The sequence below is a fragment of the Odontesthes bonariensis genome, chromosome 10, assembly GCF_027942865.1.
Source record: "Odontesthes bonariensis isolate fOdoBon6 chromosome 10, fOdoBon6.hap1, whole genome shotgun sequence".
Classification (NCBI taxonomy): Eukaryota; Metazoa; Chordata; class Actinopteri; order Atheriniformes; family Atherinopsidae; genus Odontesthes; species Odontesthes bonariensis.
The window spans coordinates 16,107,913-16,129,314 of record NC_134515.1 but is presented as its reverse complement, the minus strand read 5'-3'; the positions used below and the strand labels follow the sequence as shown (position 1 = coordinate 16,129,314).

The 21,402-nt window shown below is 38.8% G+C and overlaps 1 protein-coding gene across 2 annotated transcripts in view; it reads left to right on the top strand.

The window, feature by feature from the left end:
• The window catches only part of LOC142390772 (TOX high mobility group box family member 2-like), a 77,667-nt gene extending 56,649 nt beyond the window's left edge, over nucleotides 1-21,018 (top strand). The window contains exons 5-9 of one of the 2 annotated variants that reach the window (XM_075476479.1): nucleotides 11,233-11,463; nucleotides 14,494-14,574; nucleotides 17,281-17,679; nucleotides 18,267-18,406; nucleotides 19,324-21,018. In XM_075476479.1, the coding sequence (XP_075332594.1) occupies nucleotides 11,233-11,463; nucleotides 14,494-14,574; nucleotides 17,281-17,679; nucleotides 18,267-18,406; nucleotides 19,324-19,366 (894 nt within the window). In that variant the 3' untranslated portion in view covers nucleotides 19,367-21,018. The remainder of the gene's footprint in view (nucleotides 1-11,232; nucleotides 11,464-14,493; nucleotides 14,575-17,280; nucleotides 17,680-18,266; nucleotides 18,407-19,323) is intronic. The other variant, XM_075476480.1, reaches the window with a different exon arrangement.
• The last annotated feature ends 384 nt before the right edge of the window (nucleotides 21,019-21,402 follow it).

The following is a 21,402-nucleotide window of genomic DNA, read 5'->3' as shown; positions in this document are numbered from 1 at the left end:
TCATGTTCATTTCAACTTGGGAGACTGTTGTTTTATTCATCCCCCGCTCACCACACTGTCTGTTACTTAATGAGAGAACTCAATCTTAAAAATATTGCTGAAAATTGCAGTTTTGACTTGACATCACTTGCTCAGTGCAGCTGGATTACTTGTGTTTTTTGTCATGCTTTCTTTTTTTTGATATAATTGAAACGGCAATCTTTTTTTTTTCCATTGTAGGGTTTAGACATATCTCATATGACCTGCTTGCTCTGCTGCCTTTCACTGACATCTCTGTGACGTTCTCCGATAAATCACTTTTTGTAACAGTAAAAATATTTTCTGTTCCGACTCTCCATTTCGTAAAAAGACAGATGCCCTTCAGTGCTGCACTCCACAGCAGAGGTGAACAATGTGTCTTGTAGTTGTCAAAAGAAATGACAGCGAGATAATTGGTAGGGCACCCCTGTTTCATTTAAACAGAAACAAATAGGCCTCCAAACAGAAATGTGCTAAAAAGCAAAGCTTTGTTTTGTGCAGCTTATTATACAGGCTTCAGAGTGAAGTAATGAAGACGAGCATTAACGGATTGAGCATTAAAACAAATGCACATTCATTGCAGACCATGAATATTCATGTCACTAATTCAAATAACCTTAGGCGACTGTTACAACTAATGAATATTTAAAAAAGCCCGGTCACAGAGATTTGAACACTGCATTATATCTTACTTTCTGGGATCATCATGTACAATGGTAAACAATTAGGATGGCAAAAACAGATTTCAGTGGTTATCAAAACGCATCTGGAAAAAAAAAATCCCATGTTTGTCACATTAGTTACGCACCATTGACGCACTAAAGAAGAGCATAATGACATGCAAGAGAAAAACAATATGAAAAATTGTCAATAATCCTTATAATTGCTGAGGAGATTAGTTGATTAATCGCAAAGTCAGAATATGAATCCTCAACAATTATTAAATCAAAACGCTTCACTTTGTTGAAATGCAATTTTTTTCATTTCAAACCTTACAAATTAAATTAATGTCTTTGCTCGGCTTTGCAAATTAATACCTCTGAGATTTTAACAATTGTTTTGACAAACAGCCAACAAGCATCTTTGTAGACTAAACTGTAAGTTGATTAACTGAAACATAGCAAGCTATAGTTAAATACGAAAGAAAATTAACTGCAGATCAGCTCATGAATGTAATCTATTTCCTTGTCCTGACCCCAAACCCTTGCAAGCTGGCTCTATCAGAAAGGGTTGAGGTATAGGAATACTGAAGCAGTCACCTGACTGGACCCTTGGATCAGCCAGGGGTTACATTACATGTTTACGTTTACAAAGCCTCATTTAAAAAAGCCTGGCACCTTTGCATACTGTAAGCAGGAGAATCCCATACTGGCCTCTTAAACAGGAGTCATGGCTGCTTCCTTTGAGGGATCAGCATGGTGACTTGTCCTCCTCGCCTCCACCGCATCGCTAATTAGGCCCACCACAAAGCCAGCCTGTGGGGATAATGTCCCATTATTAGAGTCATTTGTTTCAATTAACCGCTCTGTGATTCTACAATAGCACTTCGCTGCCCAGTGCAAAGAAGCCATTACTCTCGCCCAAGGAACCAATGAGGTCTGGGACAAGAGTGTTTAAAAGAAAGTAACAGATACCTGCTACTGCCAGACGGTTTTGCTACCAGTTTCCACAAACAGCCCAGTCATTGATGAGTTGTCACAAATTGTGAGAGTCAAAGAATCTTCACTTACATCTTTTCTGAAGCTTTTAAAGACTTCTCCTTGCCGAGTTCCTTGTTCCTGAAAATCTTAGAATTTGCTCATGCATTTCACAAGGAATTGATTCTTACAACAGTAGCTGACTTGAGCTATAAACACTGAAAACTGTGCTCATGTTCACTTTTACATGCTTAGGGCATTGTGGTTGACTGAATTACTATCCCTCTACTATATACTTATGGTGCTCTAGACATTTTTAGACTGCAATCAGGTTGCTTTCTTAGCATGAAGCACCATTTTCTCTTCAGCTCAAGCATGGCTCTCATTACTCTATAATCTTTGTTGTGAATTTGAATATTTTTCTCATTCATTTTTATCACATCTGTGGACAAAGAAGGCAGATTACTTTGACTACAGTTCCACCCTGCCCTGTCTGCGAATTGTGAAATGACAGTCATTGCCACCAACAGGCAAGCCTTGATAAAAGCTGTTTGTGCACTTGTATAGCGCCTGCTGTGGTCACAGCTGGATGCTGAAAGAACCTACTGGTACCAGGTTCCAAAAAGAATGATTATAGAGTATATGACTAAGAATTGTTGACTCATTTGAGAGGCATAACTTTGAAAAACTTTGCATGACAGATATCAGTGTTGGAGTGATTGTTCAGGTAGCATCTAGATTAATTATATCTCATACATGTATCAAGAAATAGGACCTTAAAAATCTTACATAATAAGGGGCTATTTCTTGTAACATCACTCTTTTCTGGTGATTTGCATGTTTCGACAGCCATTGGATTTGCTCAGCAGTTTTCTCAGTATTTTTAGATGTTTAACAGCAGTATTAGAAAGATTCCGTATCAACTCCAAACACTAATGCAATGTTTCAGAGCACTTTTCAGTCCTTTCACCACTAGATAATGGAAACTTCGATTGATACCAAGAGGTTGCTGCCCTGTGATGCCTCTGTTGCCAGGCTCTCTCATTGGCTTTCTCCCCCCCCTGCTGTGCACATGTTTACAAAGAGACATCACCAGCTCACATTAAAGGGTTCAAGTTGTCCCCTCAGGCTGTTGCTATGGAAATAACCCTGTGATGGTTGCTCATTCATGTTTGATTAATTGTTTTTTCCTTTCAGTGTTGTTGCCCCCACAAAGACCTCTGCACTGAAACACATCATCTTAAAACGAAACAATGGGAAAATATGTCCAAATCTGTTTTAATTGGATTTTGAGATATTCTCTCTTCCTGCTTTGATATTTTGAGGAAATTCTGAGGAAATTAAAGTATTGAAATGATATTGATAAAACCTTGATTGTGAAGCTTTACTACCCTAAAAGCATATTCTTTATTTCTTTTCCCAGACTTACCTGGTCAGAAGATAAATATTTAGCTTTTTTTCCCCTCAAAAAATTGCTCCATGTAGGGCTGAGCTACAGTAACCCACTGGGGCCAATTAGGATGCCAACAGAGCCAGGAAGTGCATAGCAGATGCTTTTGCCACTACGTATTTATTAAAATCCAATCTGCGGGGGCACCTCCAGTAGCTTGTTAGACTTCCGTTAATCTAATTAGCTCTCACTTGCCACTGTTTTCACCACATTACTAAATACAAGGGCCCCGACTTTGCAATTTAGGCTGATTAAGTGGGTCCAATGTTGTTGGGAAAAGCTTGTGGGGAGGAGCTCCTCAGAGCTGTCAGTCATTTTCCAATGGTGGAAATTAATCAAGCATCTTAATCTGGCAATAGCTTTGGTCTTGAGTTTGAATGAAAAAATCTGCAATGGGAATGTTCAGCAATTCAAGTTAGCTTGTCTGGAAACACCAACAGAAATACAGAAATACCCCCACATCATGAAGACTTTGTATATTAGTAATGGCGTGGCACCAGAGCTGAGAGCAAATTCCATCATGACCACTTTATAAATCATTACTGTATGATTCCTACTGATGCCCTTTCATGCCTTTTAGGCCATGATCAAGACTCTGCACTTCCGGCTCATTATTGTTTGAGTTGGACTGTGTTTTTATCTGCTGACCGCTGCTCTCTGGACAAGTGCCTGTTTCTGCTCAGAGATCTGTGCAGCGGCTTTGACATGCAGTCCTGCTCATTGCATGCAGATGAGCAGTCTGACATTGAGTTGTAATTGCTTCCAGATGAGGAGGGCAGTGTATATATTTTAAGACATTATTTTAACCCATCTAGGGCTGAGCTAGATGATAGCAATACATTGAGACAAGTCTAACACAGAATTGATTGTAAAATAATTGACAGGAAGTTACAAGATATGAAGGAATTGTACAAACTTGTATTTAAAGCTGACAAACTATTTTTAAGGAACTACTTGAACAGCCATCTTGAATTATGGATTCTGCAATCATTTTTAGTTTTCAAACAGCTTAGTTTACATTCCAGTCCTGACTGCCAACATTTTATAAGGCACCAGTCCTTACAGCATTAAATCCAGGTGCACTTTGAAATGTTTGCTGCCATGTAAATAACGACATGCATGTCATAAAAATCTAAATGTGAGCCCATGTGATCTTGGTTATACTAATGTTAAAAAGATGTGCCTATTTCTCTCCAAGACCCACTTAAGCTTTTAGTCTTTTATGTTCCATAATTATCTGATCATAGAGTTGAGCAGACTGAAATATTCAAAATCTATGTTTGTATCTGTCAAACTTTGGATGGTATTCATCATTTTTCACATCTCCATTTTTGCTAGCTCAAAGTAACTGGCTGGATGATTCAGTTGACAAACATGCTGTTGCATTCTTGAAGCAACTGCATTTTTGACGCTCTTGAAAGATGTATACCACAATAGTTTTTTATTCTGATATTTTTTGTGAGGAACAACTTTCTCCTCACAGCTTTAAGTTGCAGCTTGTGATGAAATTTTCAGAAAAATTAAAAGCACCATCCTGTTGTTATTCTCATAGCTGCTGCTTTAACAGCAGTGGCCATTTATCTTTTTGTAAAGCACAAAGGCCTAGAGCTGTGATTCCCTCCCATATGCTGGTGTCAAGAGGCACATGTTCTTTCTGCTTCAGAGATCTATCACACTGTGGCACTTGTGCCTTTTTTCATATTTGAATAAGAAACTACAGTCTCATCAACCTAATAGAGATAATAATCTCTGTAAGAACAGTTTGATTATAGAGCATCTCTCAAGTATTTTTTAAACCTCTGAACCAAAACTGTTTGTTTTTTTTTATTTAAAGTGTTCACCTCTTTCCTGAGTCATTTTCAGCCAGAGCAGCCAGGTGTTTCCAATGAAAAGTCAAACATTACACTTCCTGCCCAGCACCAAAAGGCCGACAGTCAAGATTAGCAACCAGTCGGTGAATATAATGTAGCATTTAGCATGCTGTTAAACAGCCAGATTTCCCCAAGGAGCATTGGATTTACGTCACATTCATGAGACGGTCATTTGAGAAAAACTAAATGAATAATAATACCCCTCTATATCTGCCATATGCATAAGTAGGTTCTTAATAACATGTGCTTTCAAATTCTAAAATGGTATGTGAGATATATATGTACATGTAAGTAAATGTAAGGCTTTCATATGAACTCAGTAGTATGCAAAGTTCATACTATTTCTGGGTTAATATTTCAATATACAAGCCCAATGCAATGAGTACTGATGCTCTTAAAAACTGTATGTTGCTGAGCTGTACAATACAAACCTATCTATTCAAGTGTGGGTATAATATTTAACTTTGCTCGACCTAATTTATCGATATTCTAAGTTAGTTTAGTCCTTCAACACTCCTCCTCCTGTGAGTTTTACACACAGCAAATATTGCAGGCTCTGTTTGTTTCAGACTTGATGTGTTTACAACTTTTATCTACGGAATCAAAGCAAAAACAACCGTAATCGCGTGTTTGAGAATTTTCTATTCACTTGTTCAGTTATTACCCAGCAATCATCAGTTGTGACCACTCTCTGTAAAAGTTACATGAATTGCCACTGTAATCGCTTCATCATTTAGTGCTTTTCTATTCCCCGTATAACAAACACTCATTTCATTTCACTGTGGAAAATGAAATCTGACATTTAAAAGTCATCATTTTGCCCTCAGTATTGACAGGTTTGGAGTCAAGCAACACTTGCGGGATTGTGGGTAATTTACTTTGTGGGATTGTTAATACTAAGAAGCATAAGCACAGTGAATGCAATGCTTTTAATTCTGGGATTTTCTAAGACAAATATGGCTAAATTTCACACTTTGTTATCTTGAAAATAGGCACAGCTCTCATTGTGCTCACAGAAAAGCTATGTTTGATAATTCATTATTGAAAAGTTAGCTTGCTAAAGAGGACATATTGCTCATAAAATGTTTTCCATTTTCTTTATGTGTGTAATAGCTTTTTGGAATGTAAATGATCAACAAAGGAAATGAAGTGCGGAACACTTGCACGATACGTGCCAAGATCTTTTTTCCAAAGAATAACTAAACAAAATGGAATTAGATTTTTTATTTTTTTTTGTAGTTGTCTTGTTGCTGCAGAGTTACACAGCTGCCTTGTACAAAGCCTTACATTTGTTCGCTACTTTACCATAAATCCAGAATACTTCCAAACATTGCATCACAGATGCCTCAGTGTTCAGACTGTCCTCTCGGGATGCCTCTATTTGCTAGTTTTCTCCATTTTCATAGCAAACAAATCTTTTAGCTACCTTTACAAGTCAAAAGGTCATCTGTTCAGTCAAGCTCGTTATAGAGCACCCTTTGCTGGATCTCAAAATAATCTGCTGCTAATTGAATCAACTTTCCACATAGTTTTTTGTTTGAAGCAACTGTACATTTTGAATTTGAGCAAGTCATTACAATCTAAATCTAATCTAGTTGAATCGAGTGATCGAGTGTTCAAACTTTGGTCAAAAAGTGACAGCCCTGCTGCCTTGTGGCTCATCTGACCAGGCTTTTAAGGACGAAGGCCTTGAAGAGACAGAAGAAACCGGGGATTTGCAAACAGAATATGACAACAGGGTACAGCAATGGTGTACAGTTTTAAAAAGATATATATTTGTTAAAAATTAATTGTATAAAATTATTCTAGCAAACTATCTATACAAATGTATCAACTTGTAAATAAGCATTATATGAGCTATTTTCCTGTTTAGTTCAAGATCAAAGATTTCACTGTCAACTTTTGATTGATGTTCATGAACTGCTGTGTTGCAGTGTTTAGGAGCCTCCTCTGTATCACAGTCAGTTGCTTAGGTTTGCGTTCGCTTGATCTCATTTCTCAGACCACTGCACATCCAGGCGATATTTTCCAGCGAAAAATTGCAAGAAAAAAATGCAAGAATAGATTTATCACGTATTCGCAGATGCTTGCGCACTAATTCTGTAGCATAAACTGCATAAAACACTAAGAACCTGTGTGTCTTTGTGCGTGTGTGTCTGCATTTTCCCCTAATTTACAGCTTTTTGGATCTAAATTCAGTACCGACGTCACTCTGTATCCGTGCATCACCTCTGTTAGTCTCTGTTTTTATGGCCTTGTGAAATCAGTACAAAATGAAACACTCTCCTCATTCTCCCAACATTGTGTGTACCTTTTCAGTGTATGTTATGATGATGATTATGATGCATGTATTCAAAACACTGCTACTGGACAAATGCTTTTATCCTCTTCTGTACTTCTGTACTATATTACCGGCTTTTATTTTACATCTCTCAAACTCTGTTTGTCTCTGCATCGTTCTTGTTGTTGTTATCTGTCTTTTTCATTGTAAATCAACCCCCCCCCCCCTCTTTTATATATGTTCTTTATGTCAACTCTGTCTCTTTTTTTCCCTGCATCTTAGTTCCTTGCTCTTCGCTCAGTCACTCACTGACTCTCATTCTCTCTCTAGCTATTTTTCTTTTTCTCTCTGCTGTTTTGATAGTGATGCACTTATCAGACTGTCAATTCTAATCTTGTCTTGCCAGTGCTGTGCTGTCCGTTCAGAATTACTGCTACCCCCTCCTCCGCCCTGTCCCCCTCTCTTCACCTACCATCCCTTCTATCTCTTTCTCTCTCAGACAACAGAAATGCTGATGGGTTGAGCAAGCGAAGGCTGACACTGTAGTTCAATCTTTTGCTAGAAAGCTTTGGACAAAATATATTTAGAATCTGCTGCTCTGCACAGGACATGGTGATCTTACCCAGCAGCAGCCATTTTCTGCAGAATTTACAAACGTTTTTATGTTAGTGTTGGTCTGCTCTCCAGCTGGGCAAGGGAGTTGTCTTGTAGAAAAGGTTCGCATGAAATTATTTAACTGTAGAGAAGTTATTAAGACATAGAAAATGACAAATGTAAGAAGAAATAGTAGTTAATCAATGGAAAAACAAATACATGCAGATGCTTTCACACAGGTACACACTACAGTGCTATTAAGCGGTTAACATGTATGGATGTTATCAGTCTATTAAATTACCATTATCACTTGTTATCACTTTCATAGATATGGCCACCAGCTGCCCTTCTCCACTTTCTTTGAGTCTCTAGGTCATTATTGCCTATAAATATGTCATGACAGTTTACATTTGAACTTTTTTAAGGGCAGGTAATGGCAAATGTTAGCTTCGAGACTTTAACCGAGGACACTCCAGTCCTTCATCTGATCATTGAGTTTTACCGCATGGGACCATTTAACTTGTGTGGTCACGTCACAGTTTGATGAGTATTAAGATTATGTAAATCATATGACTTTCCCATTCACCTGATTTGAACAACTTAGTTCTTTGTCTTAGAAGAGTTACTGAGATTTGTAGAATGAATGTATTTAAGCTATTGTGTTGGCACGTGGTGCCTGATATCACACGTGAACCCTTAATTTGTTACTCATCTGTATCTAGGGCTGTGTTTGTGGTTTCCATGTCTGCGTCCACAAACCCACTGGGACTCAGCAGACGGGGTTGCCATTATTATTTCCACATTAATGGCAGCAGAGTTTTTGCAGAGATAACTTGAACCTCCCAATAAAAAGGAAAGTGGGTGATTCAAACTTGTAATTTTGGGAACCTGTTTGATGCTTTAGTACATAGTTTCAATAAATGCAAATCACTTAATAAAATGACAACATGGTATGTCATGTTGCCAAAGCAAAAATCTTAGAGCAAGACACATCGGTCTATATAAATAAAAAAAGAAAATATAGAGATTTCAGCACATCACAATCTAAAAGCTTCACATTCTCACAATGTTTGATCAACAGTCCATTGTAGGAGCAGATATCAGCAGATGTTCAGAAAGAACGGTGTTATCATTTATTGTTTTTTTTACTATATGTTGAGCTCTCCGCATTAATTTTTCTCACCTGGATCTCTCTGGTCTTCCAGATTAATTGAAATTGAATTATTGTCTCTCGGCCCTCTACTGTATATACTGGATTTCATGAACATGATTTCCAAATAATAAGAGAAGAAAATGAAGGAAAAAACGAGAATATGCTCCTTATTCTGTTGGTCGATTGCATGCTGCTGTGAGCTGTTGTGTGTCATTACTCTTTCCTCTGTATGAATACATGTGAATTTTCCTGAAGATTATTTAGCTTTCTTTTCTTCCTGTTTTGTCCTTCCATTAGCTCCACCGTCAGTTTATTCTATTTTCACTTCAAAGGCTTGGGTGGAACAGATGTCGTTTCAAATGCCTGTCTTCTGCCTCATTGCCTAAAAGTGAAGGGTGATTATTTTTTAATGAAACCACATATACTTGCACACACACACAAAAAAATGAATTTTACCTGTAAGCTGTGAAATAGACAACCAGTACTTCGCATAACCCAGAATGGGAACATTCATTCATTTCCGCACACCACAAAAGCCTTTTTGAAGTTTCTCTTTAACTGCCAAATGTGCTCCCGGACTTTGAATTTTGATTAGTTCATTTCATGCTGTGTGGACTACAGTGTGTTGTTTGGCAATAGTCTGCTTAAACAATGTCATTTTCTAAAGCAGTCATTTCCTGTTTTCCAATTGACAGTAAAGGAGGGAGGCACGTTTGTTCCTTAATCTTGTGATAAGTATGTATTAGATTGAAACGAAAGTCTTTAAATGTCCTCAAGTTGCTGTTTTGATACTGATGCAGTGGCATATTTTTTCCATGATTTGTTCTCCCCACTGCTGAGTTTGAACACTTAAACCCTGGATCAGTGGATTAAGAAAGCAAACATTCAAAGATGCTTAAAATTTCTTCGATGCTGCATAATAAGATAGTGACTTTGCCTTGGAGATGGTGTTTCTTAGCCAAATAAGACAGAAACTGAGCGTCACATCATTCAGAGCTCCTAACAACATTTGAGTAACTCTCCATAACCCTGCAACCATACGGAGTGCACATAAACATCCTTCATTTGACATAATACCAATGTATGTCATTTTATATTCAGCATTTCATTATATCCTCAAGCATATGAATGGAAATTGGATTGTTTTTTTTCTGCATTTATAGCAACTAGAGAATCAAGTTAACTGATGTCCCAGTGATACTGATGGCAACATCAAGCCATCCCTCATCCCTCTCCTTTCTTCTCCTGTCTCCGTCTCTTGTGCTTGGCATGTTCTTCCCTGAGCAAAGAAGGAAATTTCCATATAGAATCACGTCCAGGATCAGGTGACCTGAATTTGACTCACAGTCAAAGCCCTACCTGGAAAATGAAATGTGTGTTTGCGTGTATTGGATCATCACACAGATGGGAGCAGTTCTGCCTTGTGAAAATGCGGGGAGAATGTAGTGTGTTGTTATTGACAAAATAACTTTGCACCCACTATGAAAAATATGCATTTAATCCTTGTTTTCTTTCCTCAAAACACATGATTGAACTCTTTATCGATTATTCTCCATGAAAAAGGGAAATATCCATATCCGTCTCAAAATATCCTTGAAGTCAGTCATTTAACAGCTGATAAAATAACCAATGCGAGACTAAATGGAAATTCTACCGATTGAATTTTAATTAGTTCAGTTCTTTCCCTACCCACATCCTTCACTGACCAGATTCTTGTTAATGAACAGGGGTGAACCTGTGTCTAGTATGTAAAAAAAAAAAAATCAGCAGCAGCACTTTCGTTTACCTCTTTGGGGCTTTGTTTTTGGAGAAAACTGACCTTGTTAGGTCCAGCTGTCATCGTGGGGACCAAAGCCTGTTCCAAATTAGGCTAAATTTAATCTCTGGGGCCCTGGTAAAAGTGTGGGGTGATACGTAATTAATGTTATATTAAGGTTAAGAGTAGCCATGAATTGGTAATAGTTTAAGGATTGGGATTACGCTGTCCATAAAGAATTCAAGTAATTTTCCTTATAAGAGCAAACTTGTGTGTTTATGTGTGCTTTAAATTGCAAAGGAGGGAGTGTAATATCCAGTCAATACATCATGCATATAAATACACTGCATTATAAAAGAGATTTCCCAAGCTTGTTTCTGTAGTAGCTGCAGCAAAAGACCCTATTATTAAATGATTTATGACCAGCAGTTTCTTTGTCTCACCTCATTTCCATCCCTCTTTCTGTCTACAGATAAGCAGCGAGAAGCGACCCTCAGCAGAAATGATGAAGCCCAAACCCAAACCTCAAAAGAAGAAGAAGAAGAAGGACCCCAATGAGCCACAGAAACCCGTCTCAGCATATGCGCTCTTCTTCAGAGACACCCAGGCAGCCATCAAAGGCCAAAACCCAAATGCCACGTTCGGAGACGTTTCCAAAATTGTGGCCTCCATGTGGGACAGCCTAGGGGAGGAACAGAAGCAGGTAGAAAATGTTCAGGACCAGTAGATGTAGTCAAAAGTGATGCACAGTTCATGGCTTGACACTGCATTATTAAATTTACAGTGCTGTGTAAAGGTTGTAGAGATGAAAACTAAAGTGAGAACTTTACTTTTAACACAACATGAGTAGTTTTTATTTACCATTTGACTCGCAAACAATGTAGTAACATAAAAAAAACATGTAAAATCAGCATTCCCTGAAGAACAGCAGCAAGTTACTTGGCACATGGGCTGTTACAGACATCTTGGAGAACATGCCACAGTTCTGTGGATTCAGGCTGTCTCACTTTCTTCTGTCTCTGCATGTGATGCCAGACTGACTCAATCATGTTGCAATGGGGACTCAGTGTGCGCCAAACCATCTGCAGCAGGACTCCTCGTTCTGCTAGTTGCTGAAGAGGCAAAATTTCTCTGTAACATGAACTTTATATTAGGTCATCTTTATGATACAGAATTAATTCGGACCAATCACAAATCTCCTCAATAATAATACGTAATGGATAAGAGTGTAATTCAAAAATCTAACGGAAATGCCTTCCTCTCTATAGCACCCAGCGGCATCTTTTCTTAACATCTAATCATTCAAAGTGTATAAGTCAAGTGTTTATAGGCTTAGACATAGAAAGTTCACCATGCTGAGGAACATTGTGGAGATAAATAATTAAGAAATTGTGACAAATTGATATTAAATGAAAAAATAGGTTTACATATGTGAACAGGTCCACACAGATCCACGAACGCATACTGTGTCTGAGTGCAAATGTAAAACTGTTATACCTGGGCTTTGAGTGGATTCATGCATTATTTCAAAGTGGAAAAGACATTTTTCTTGATATACAGAAGGGAAGAATCATCCTTCATTTATAAAAATAAAAAAAAAACAGTGGATTTTCCTCTAAATATAACAGAATCTTGCAGGACATTTTGCGGTATGAACAGTTCTAATCTCAATATTTCAAGTGGCCTTGGATATTGACTATAGGATTCAGCTAACCTTTTCTCAGATGACATCAGAAACTTATGTTAACTTTGTGAAAAACACAAAATCTCCTTTTTTTCAAGTTGTGATCTGTACACTTGTAGAATTATTTTACACACGTTCAAACTGTTTTTGGTATTTATGCATGGGGCATTAACAAAAGTCCTTTACATTTTTCATTTGGAGACCATTTTGTTTACATTTGTGTCTATTTTCACAGTAATCTATCTCAAATTACCCAAATATACACTGATGAAATTTTGGCCCCACCAGTCGACGGCGTTTGTGCTGCAGCAGACGAGGAGCCTTTGTCATTATCTGCTGTTTAATTACCAGAACATTGCTGTGAGTTACAGCTCACCTTAATGAGCTAGTTCTTTCTTATTCTAATGATAATCCATCCGTTTATCCCCAATCCCCTGGCTCTCATTAAAATGATTTTCTTTCTAAATTTAATTCCAGCAAAAGGAAAGAGAGGAAGAGTGGGGGAGTATTTCGTGCAACAATAGCCATAAAACAGTCTGAGACTGACAAAGTAGGACATTTAACAAGCAAATAATGGTCAGTATGGGGAAAACATAAACATGCCAAGGGAGATTTCAGGAGACTAGGAATGATACATATCGCATTGGGTAAATACACAAACAAACCATGTGCAGGTTTAAAAGCAGACATTCAAATATGAAAACACACGTAAACCTCACTCTTGCTCTACTTTTCACATCGTGATGCAAAGGTATCTTTTGAGGTTTACTTCACTGTGCAGTGCCCATCAAAATTAAAACCCAAAAATTGAGTCCAGAAAAGGTGAAAATTACATTTGTCATAAATAAATAAATGAATATTAAAAACTCCCACAAAGCTGTAGGCCAGGTCACTGTCCTATTTCCTATCTCCCCACCAATGCGTCTTCATTGGCCCTCTGACAAGCTTGGATGTGTGAAGTTCTCATTTCCACTCTCTTTATTTATTTCTCTCGCCTGCTTTTTTGATCCCACCTGGAATCCACAATTAGTGATCCCTCTCCACCATCGTCTCTTCCTTGGATTTAGCTGAAGGGCATGTCGGCTATTCAGAGGAGAACAATCTATTGTTTTTGTTGCTATTTAATGTCATCTCCTGTTCTGCAGTAATAGGAAGGAAACACTAATGATGAGATATATGAGGTCATGATGTTGTGTTTCATAGGTATTTAAGAACTCCTATATGTTTTCCAGTTCAGTGCTTTTTCAGAGTACATCAATTAGGTAGTTTATATACTGTATATAGATATATCATTTTGGGCATACTGAAGTATTCAACTCTAATATTGACAAAATACATCACAAAAAACACATTTTCCGCATTAAGACATTTTTCTGCCCTGGTTTTCCATAGTAGACAGGATTTTACCCGTCACTGCTGTCGCTGGTTGGCATATGTTTCTGTAATTCTGTTACATGCAATACAAGCACTATGTGTGCATTGACTAAAAAAAATAGCTGCACACCTGGATAATTGTATGCACCCACATTCTTAATATAAGCATTCATTGAAAACACAACAGCATGTAGTTGTGTGACAGAAGAGGTTTGTACATCCATACAACAATAGGGAACTCATACAAAGGGATCCTAATGTACCAAATGGCAACAACCACTCTGGTTTATCACTGATGCTAGTGTACTGAAAGTGTTATTGTGGAGCTGAAGAGACGAGAGGAAGAACAAGGAGTTCCAGTTCATTTCTTTAGGTGGATTGGAATGGAAATGATGTGTTGCTGCAATAGAGAAAGACACATTGAGATGAGGGAGTATTAGTGCTGTGATGAGGAAATGGAGGTGTTCTGTACCATTGGCTCTGATGGAAAGGGAACCATTACGGGATATGTTTGTGTGTGTGTTTTTGTGTGTGCATGTCCATGTGTGCAAGATGTGTTTAAGAAAGTGTTACAGTGAGCTAAAACGCTTGTGCTTGTGTATTGCGGTATGTGTGTGTCTGTACGTTTATGAACATGTCAACCTCTCCTCTCACCCAAAGCTTTTTTCTTCACAGGCCTACAAGAGGAAAACCGAGGCAGCTAAGAAAGAGTACCTGAAAGCCTTGGCCACGTACCGAGCCAGTCTGGTTTCCAAGGTAACGCTTATGACACACAGGCCCTGGCTAAGACTGATGATGGATTCGATGGAAAATCCTTGCTAATGGGCTGGGAGGGGCCTCTGTTGGATGAGACAGCAGTGGTAGAGAGGGTGGGGGCATCTCATGCAAAAAAGAGCAGACCATATTTTAGAACAATACCTGATTTCCATAGGTTGCAGATTGGGGGTTGGGATTGGTAGTTATGGCAATATAGGAAAGGGGGAGGGGGTCACCCTGCCAGAGCACACAAGCATATGGCCATATCAATGATGTGGGTTGGGGGATAGAGAGGAATAGCTTTTTCATGCGATACACATCCTATCAAATGAATCTGTTTCATACAGCTTTCCTCTTCAGAAAATAGAAATCCTCAACTCATCTCACACCAACAGACACCTGTGTCATGCATTAGATCATCAATTTCCTCCCCTCATCATCTACAACAGGAAGTACATCAAAATCAACACAGGCAATCATTGGCTTGCTGCTGTTTCCACCTCTGACAGTTTCCTGCTAATTCAGATCTACGACATCCTTCTTGCCCAGTGAATGATGGTTTCTTGTATACACCCGCATAGTAACATAGGGGGGAAAGAAAACCAAGGAGGGTTGTGGATTGCATTGTTTAGTGCCTCCTTGTATTAACAGCACACAATGTAGTGTGGGGAAGATTCCTTTTGTCATTCCATTTGTTCTGCAGGCAAACAGCCTCATTTCTCTGCCTAGAGTCCTGCATATATGTATGTGTGCGTGTGTGTACATGTATATGCATGTGCGGGTGTGCATGTCCCTCTCCTTTCCCCATCTATCTGTCAAGGTTTCTATTGATCATTACCTCCTCCCCAGCTCTATTCATACAAATGGGCTCCATTACCTTCTAATCAACACTGATGGCTGGAGATGAGCAATCTGACAGCTCATCACAGAGCCCAGGAGAGGGTGAGGTGGAGGTGGAGGTGGGGTATTCTCTGAGTGTTGCACCTGCTCTCTGTCCTGACTGAGAAAGGTTAAGTTTGTAAGATTTTGGTGCAGTTTGGTGTTTTCCTCAAAGCAATGCAGCCCATTTAAATCTCTACCCTGTTTCACTATCTGCGAGTCTTCACATTAGTGTGTGAAGTGTTACAAACAGGATTACTGAAGCTACCAGGCGAAGCAAAACCTGAGGATTTTAAAAGTATGAATATGCTCAAATACGAGCTTTGGGCGTCAGTCCTCCGCTCAAATTGCACTGGACAACTGCCCAAGGGAAATTAAATGAAAATAATATTTTGATGCTGGAGCACCTGATGAATGCTGATGACGACATATATGAGAGAAAATCTCTGTTTTAATTTTCGATTCCATCTTATTTTTAGGTTATTTTCATTGTGATTATTGCTATTGATTTCATAAACTCACAACCCTGCACGATTTAGTTTGGTAAACAAAGACTCAATAGAGCAACCAGTCTGTGAAGAAAAAAAAAGAATTCGATTAACAACTTGAAGATAGATGGATTCGCTTTCTTGTTAGGTGAGAACATCAAAGCCACGCTGGTGTCTGGCCTTCGAAAATGAAGGTAAAGTTTATAACAGAAATTCTAGAAACACTGGATACAGCTTGCCTAGTTTATGTAATTGTTCTCATCTAAATCTACTCGAAAGCTGATAAGCTTAAAATAATCAGCACAGCAGTAAAAACACCTTCTCATAGGCCCTCTTGAGCCTCCAAAACAGTTCTAACCCATCAGGTCATGGAGCCCCTCACAGGGTGTTCTGTGTTGTCTGGCTCTGGTACTTTGCTAGTTTTGTGAGTTGTGCCAAATCAGATTGGGATCTATGGATTTTAGGTGGTAAGATAAATACTTTGGGCACTTAGTCATATTTCAAGCTGTTGCTGAGCTTCTTTTTTTTGTGACACAGTGGGTGCGTTGTCCTAGAGGGTGAAGCTGCTGCCGTTGGGAATGGGTGTTTCTATGAAAGGGTGGTCTTTCTTAGCAATAATGATGTTCCAACATCACCTCTCTGCTTTAGTTGTGTTTTAATCATCTCAATCAGTGCAGGATTGTTTTAGCTCTGTTAAGTATTTGAAAGTACTTTGAACGACAAAAAAATTCTGTACATGTTTATTACAAGCAAAACACAGCATGACATTTAACCTGTATGGGGTTATTTTGGAAGAAAACAGTTTGACTCAGTTTGATTAGAAATAAAAAAAATCTCAAACCACCCTTAGGTGTGTTCTTGATGTGTAACGATGTTAAATGGAGGATACTTGTTAAAGTAACATCTAAAGCTCGGACCCAGGGTGTCTCAGCAGAACATTGCATTGTAAAGAGATGATCAATGTTATTGACTTCACCCTGCAGATTGTTGCATTTTCCAAACCACTCAAGTCCAACAAAAGGTAAAGACAGCAAATTGTCCTCAGGATTTCAAGAAATCTGAGCAACTCATAAGTAAGCCTCTGCTGGCTTGCTTTTACTGTGTCAGCCGTGTATTAAATCCAGGTCGACAAATAACATTTCCCTTTAATGTTTAACATTTCCCCTAAAAGCCATGTGTAATATTTTTGTTTCATGTGTAATGGAAGCTTCTGTTCAGAATGAGGATCGAGATACAAATAATGTCTTGAAAGGTTTTGAGTTTCGGGTTTGGGTTTCATTAATTGAGCACTTCCCGTATTTTTGAAGTGATCTTTTGTTTTTTGTTTTTTTATCTACAGACTTACAATGACCCGGAACCAAAAAGTGCCCAGCAGACCAGCCAACCCTCCCACCTGCTGCCCCCTAAGCAGTCCCTGTACAGCATGCCACCTCAGTCCTCTTCACCCTACTTGGGCCCACCGGGGTCCTTCCCTCTTTCAGAGCTCCAGAGCTACGGTGGGCCGCCCCGCCACACTTTGGCCTCAACTCTCAGCCAGTCTCAGATGCTCTCACCTAGCATGAGTGCCTCTCCCCCAGCACCCTTTCAGATCAGCCCACCTCTGCACCCACACGCTCAGCTCTCTCTGAACCAGAGCTCCCTGCTCAACCAGCCAATCCGCATGCAGCAGTCGCAGCCAATCATCTCACACCAAATGGGGCTCCAGCCGTCTCTGCATTCCCCTCCTCTCAGCCAACAGGTTAGTGTGGCCATTATTAGAGTCTGTGACATATACTTGTTCAATAAGAGATGGATTCAATTACCAAATTTAAACGTGGAAAAGTGTAATCATTGGCAGTATTTATTTACTGATAAACTTTATTTATTGTGAGATATTTTTCACACCCAAAAGCATTGTTTATATGCTTTGATTCAAACTCAGTTATTGGTTTTTCTTCAGCTGTTGCTGTTTTTCACATGGAAAAGCTCCCAGTTCCCTCTTATCGTATAATGGGTCTCAATCACCCTTTTAACACATAAAAGAGTTACCCATTTAGTGGCAAACCAACTATTTTCTCCTTTCTCTCAGTCAATAAAGTGTCCAATCCAGCAGCAGGGTGTCATGTCAGAGTAAGACGTGTGATTTGGAGAACCATTTTAACCAAGCAATGAGAGCAAATGGAGAGAGAAAAAATGTTTTCTACTCTCAGCTGCAACTGATATAGACCGCTGACATCATTAGGCTTCATGCGGCATCATGGCTCAGCACACCCTGATAGCTGGCCATCGCAAAGCTCAGATGATATAACGTCTTCTCCTCCTGTGCTTCTCTCCTCTGATCTACAGGGATTCTCCCATCTTCAGGCTGATTACCAGAACAGCGTCGGGGGCTCACAGTCTCCAGGGGCCCCCAATCCAGTGCACGGCCAGAACCCCGACTGGGATAGCGATTACTGCAACAGGGACTGTGGACCCAACCATTGCGGGTGAGCTCATCCCAACAGTTACCATATACTATCAAGTTAGTGGTAAAAAAAAATGGAAAAAAGAAGAAGACGACGCAGCTCAGTCCCTATTTAAGTGTAATTCTCATATGTTTGATTGCTAAGAATATTAAGTAGCTTTGTGACACTTATTTTCCAAGTGGGTTACTCTCTAAACCACTTCACACCCAAAGACTTAGACAGTATTAATCATAAACTGCAATTTTCCTGCTAAAGCAAAGCATCTCCTTGAAAGTGAAATGAGTAATGCAGCAGCAGAACAATGCTATTACAGATTTTGGAAAAAGTGTGACATCCAATTAAGTTTCCGTGTGTTACGCTCGACGCACATTGCCTTATTGAATCAAGCTATTCAAGCAGGAATGAGAAGAATGTTTTGTCTCACACCTGAAACTCTGTGTCTGCGTTAGAGAGGCAGCTGAGCTGGAAGCCAGTTGTCTCCTTTATTCAGAGCTGATTCATCTGTATGCCAAATGGGATCACGCCTGGGTCAAATCATGTTTGACGTTCTTTGAAGTGAATTGAGTCTTTACTTAAACCTTCACCCCGTGTCTCAGATCATTGTAGTTTGGAGTTTTGGAAGGTGCTCCATTATATCCTGTTTGTCAGTAAAGATAACTGGAGATTGGACTTCATATCTGACATTTCAAGTACCAACTGATCTGCAGATTTTGATTTCATGCTTATTGATGTCTGTTGTTTGTCAACAGCTTTTATGTCTGTTTTGGAGCTGCTCCCTAAACTAGGCCTTCATTAAAAAAGATTCCCCTAGTGGAATATAGGATAAACAGACATGAAGTGAGTGTATTCTCACTTTATATCTGTTTTTATTTTTATTCCATTCACATGTATATGTATATCCAGACATACATTAATACGGGTATTGTTTTCTTCCTTAGCAGTGGCATGGGAGCTCGAGACAAGCCTCTCTACCTCACTTGAAGTTGAATGACCTCCACATGTCAGACTCCAGGGAGCATTCTAACATAACAACAGCATCATCGATGTATCTGCTTTTAAACCGTTTTGTTTTTCCTTTTTTATTTTATTTTTTTGTGATGGATTTTTAAAATCCCAAAGACTGCTGCGGTAACTTCACCTATTTGCCAAGCACTTAGATCGACCAGAGGCCTGAGGCACTTCCCTTCTCTTTTTTTTTTTTTCCCTAATCAGTGAACTTTCTTCTTCTTTTTTTTTTGTTGGAGGAGGCAGTGAGCTTTAAGCTCATGCCAACATACTGGAGACGAAGACCAAATAATGTCTTCTCCTTGTGTTATGAATTTTTTATTTTTTTTAAAGATGATCTCTCTTCACTCCATTACTCTGTGTTCGCTGTGGACTGCCCTTATTAGGGAGATGAAATGCTCAAAGCATACTCAAACTATATGGGTCTTGGGTAGAAGATCTAATGCAGGAAATGATAATATAGTCACCTCATCGAGGGTGGATGTACTTTGGGACAGACTGAAACACCCCGACTGAGGGAAAGCATAGCAACATTTTAATGAAAGTATAGTCTCGAACACATAAGACATTTGTAAGTCATCTTTTATTTTTCTCTTAGTAAAGGACTCCCTCATTTGCTTTATTTATCACAGAGTGATTGTAAATATCACCAAAAAGGATCCCTCTTATGTGTGTATTGAACTGCACTCCCTTGCTTTTTTTATTATCCTTTTTTGTTTGGTTGTGTGATTTCTTTGCAGGTGGATTCAGTGAGGAAATACACACACTAAAGCTCGTGTTGCAACTATGTTCACTGGTCTTGTTTCTCTCCGCATAAGAGGGAAATGCAGAGACTGAAAAGTGCTCAGTTTTCCTCCTCAGCTGGCGGAGCTCTGATAGAGTGTCACTCTCTTCACATGGGCTCAGGACATTGCAGAGCTGTAGGAGTCAAATATTGAAACCTCTCCTTTTAGCTCATTCCTCTCTTGGTCAATAAGGACCCCCCCCCCCCCCTCCCACCTGTAACCCCGCCCTCATCCCTTAGTCTCACACCACTTGTACAGGTGAATAAAAAAAAAATAAGTTGCTAAATGTGAAATGTTACTAAAGAAAAAAACATAACAGTGGGTTTTAAAGTTTTTTGACTAGTTTTATTAGATGTTTTAGCATTGTGTTGAACTCATCTTTATCTTTTTTTGTGAGGGGAAAAAAAAAAATTCTCGAGATATTTTGTTTTTTCACTGTAGCAAGATTTGCGTTGCAGCAGAACATCCATGGAGGTAGATGTTTTAATTTTGTGTATAAACCTGCCAAACATACTTCTTTATTTTGTAAAGCCAGTGACGAGAGAACCCATTTTGTTTTGTTGAATGTCATTATGTTTTACAATTTGGTCATTCTATTTAATTTGGTTGCAGGTTTCACCTCTATTTATGAATTATATAAAGTAACATTTTGGCTTATTTTCATCAGTGTGCATCATTATTATTATTATTATTATTATTGCTGATCCAATGGCATTATTATTAGAATAATAAATACTTTTTCTCAGAAATTGCTGTTGGTGCATTTCTCATGTACATGTACCACTATTAGATTCATTTTTGTTTCACAAATACTTCTTTTTGGTTTCTTTTGTCTGTAATAAAATGTTTAAAGTGGAAAAGTGGATGTGCATGTCTACTCTCATTGTCATCGTCTCACATTATTACGTCTTAACAGATTCATTAGTTTTTTGATGAGCAGTGCCTGATAGCTGCAGTCGCCTATAAACATGCATGTGTCTGAGGTTAATTAGGAGGATTATCTTTGATGTTGCTGAAGTTAATGTAACTGCTGTCATGTGGCTCATTAGCTGAAGAGTTTAGGCTTTACTTAATGTACTTTGACCTTTTCACTGTCTTTCTATTTTTTTTTCTTTTTCTTTTTTTCAAACCCAGACCAGATCAATATAGCATATCAAGCAACATATTTCTGCCCGCTGGCCATGTTTTTGGTAGAGGTGTGATGATGAAACTCAGAGTTGATGCAGC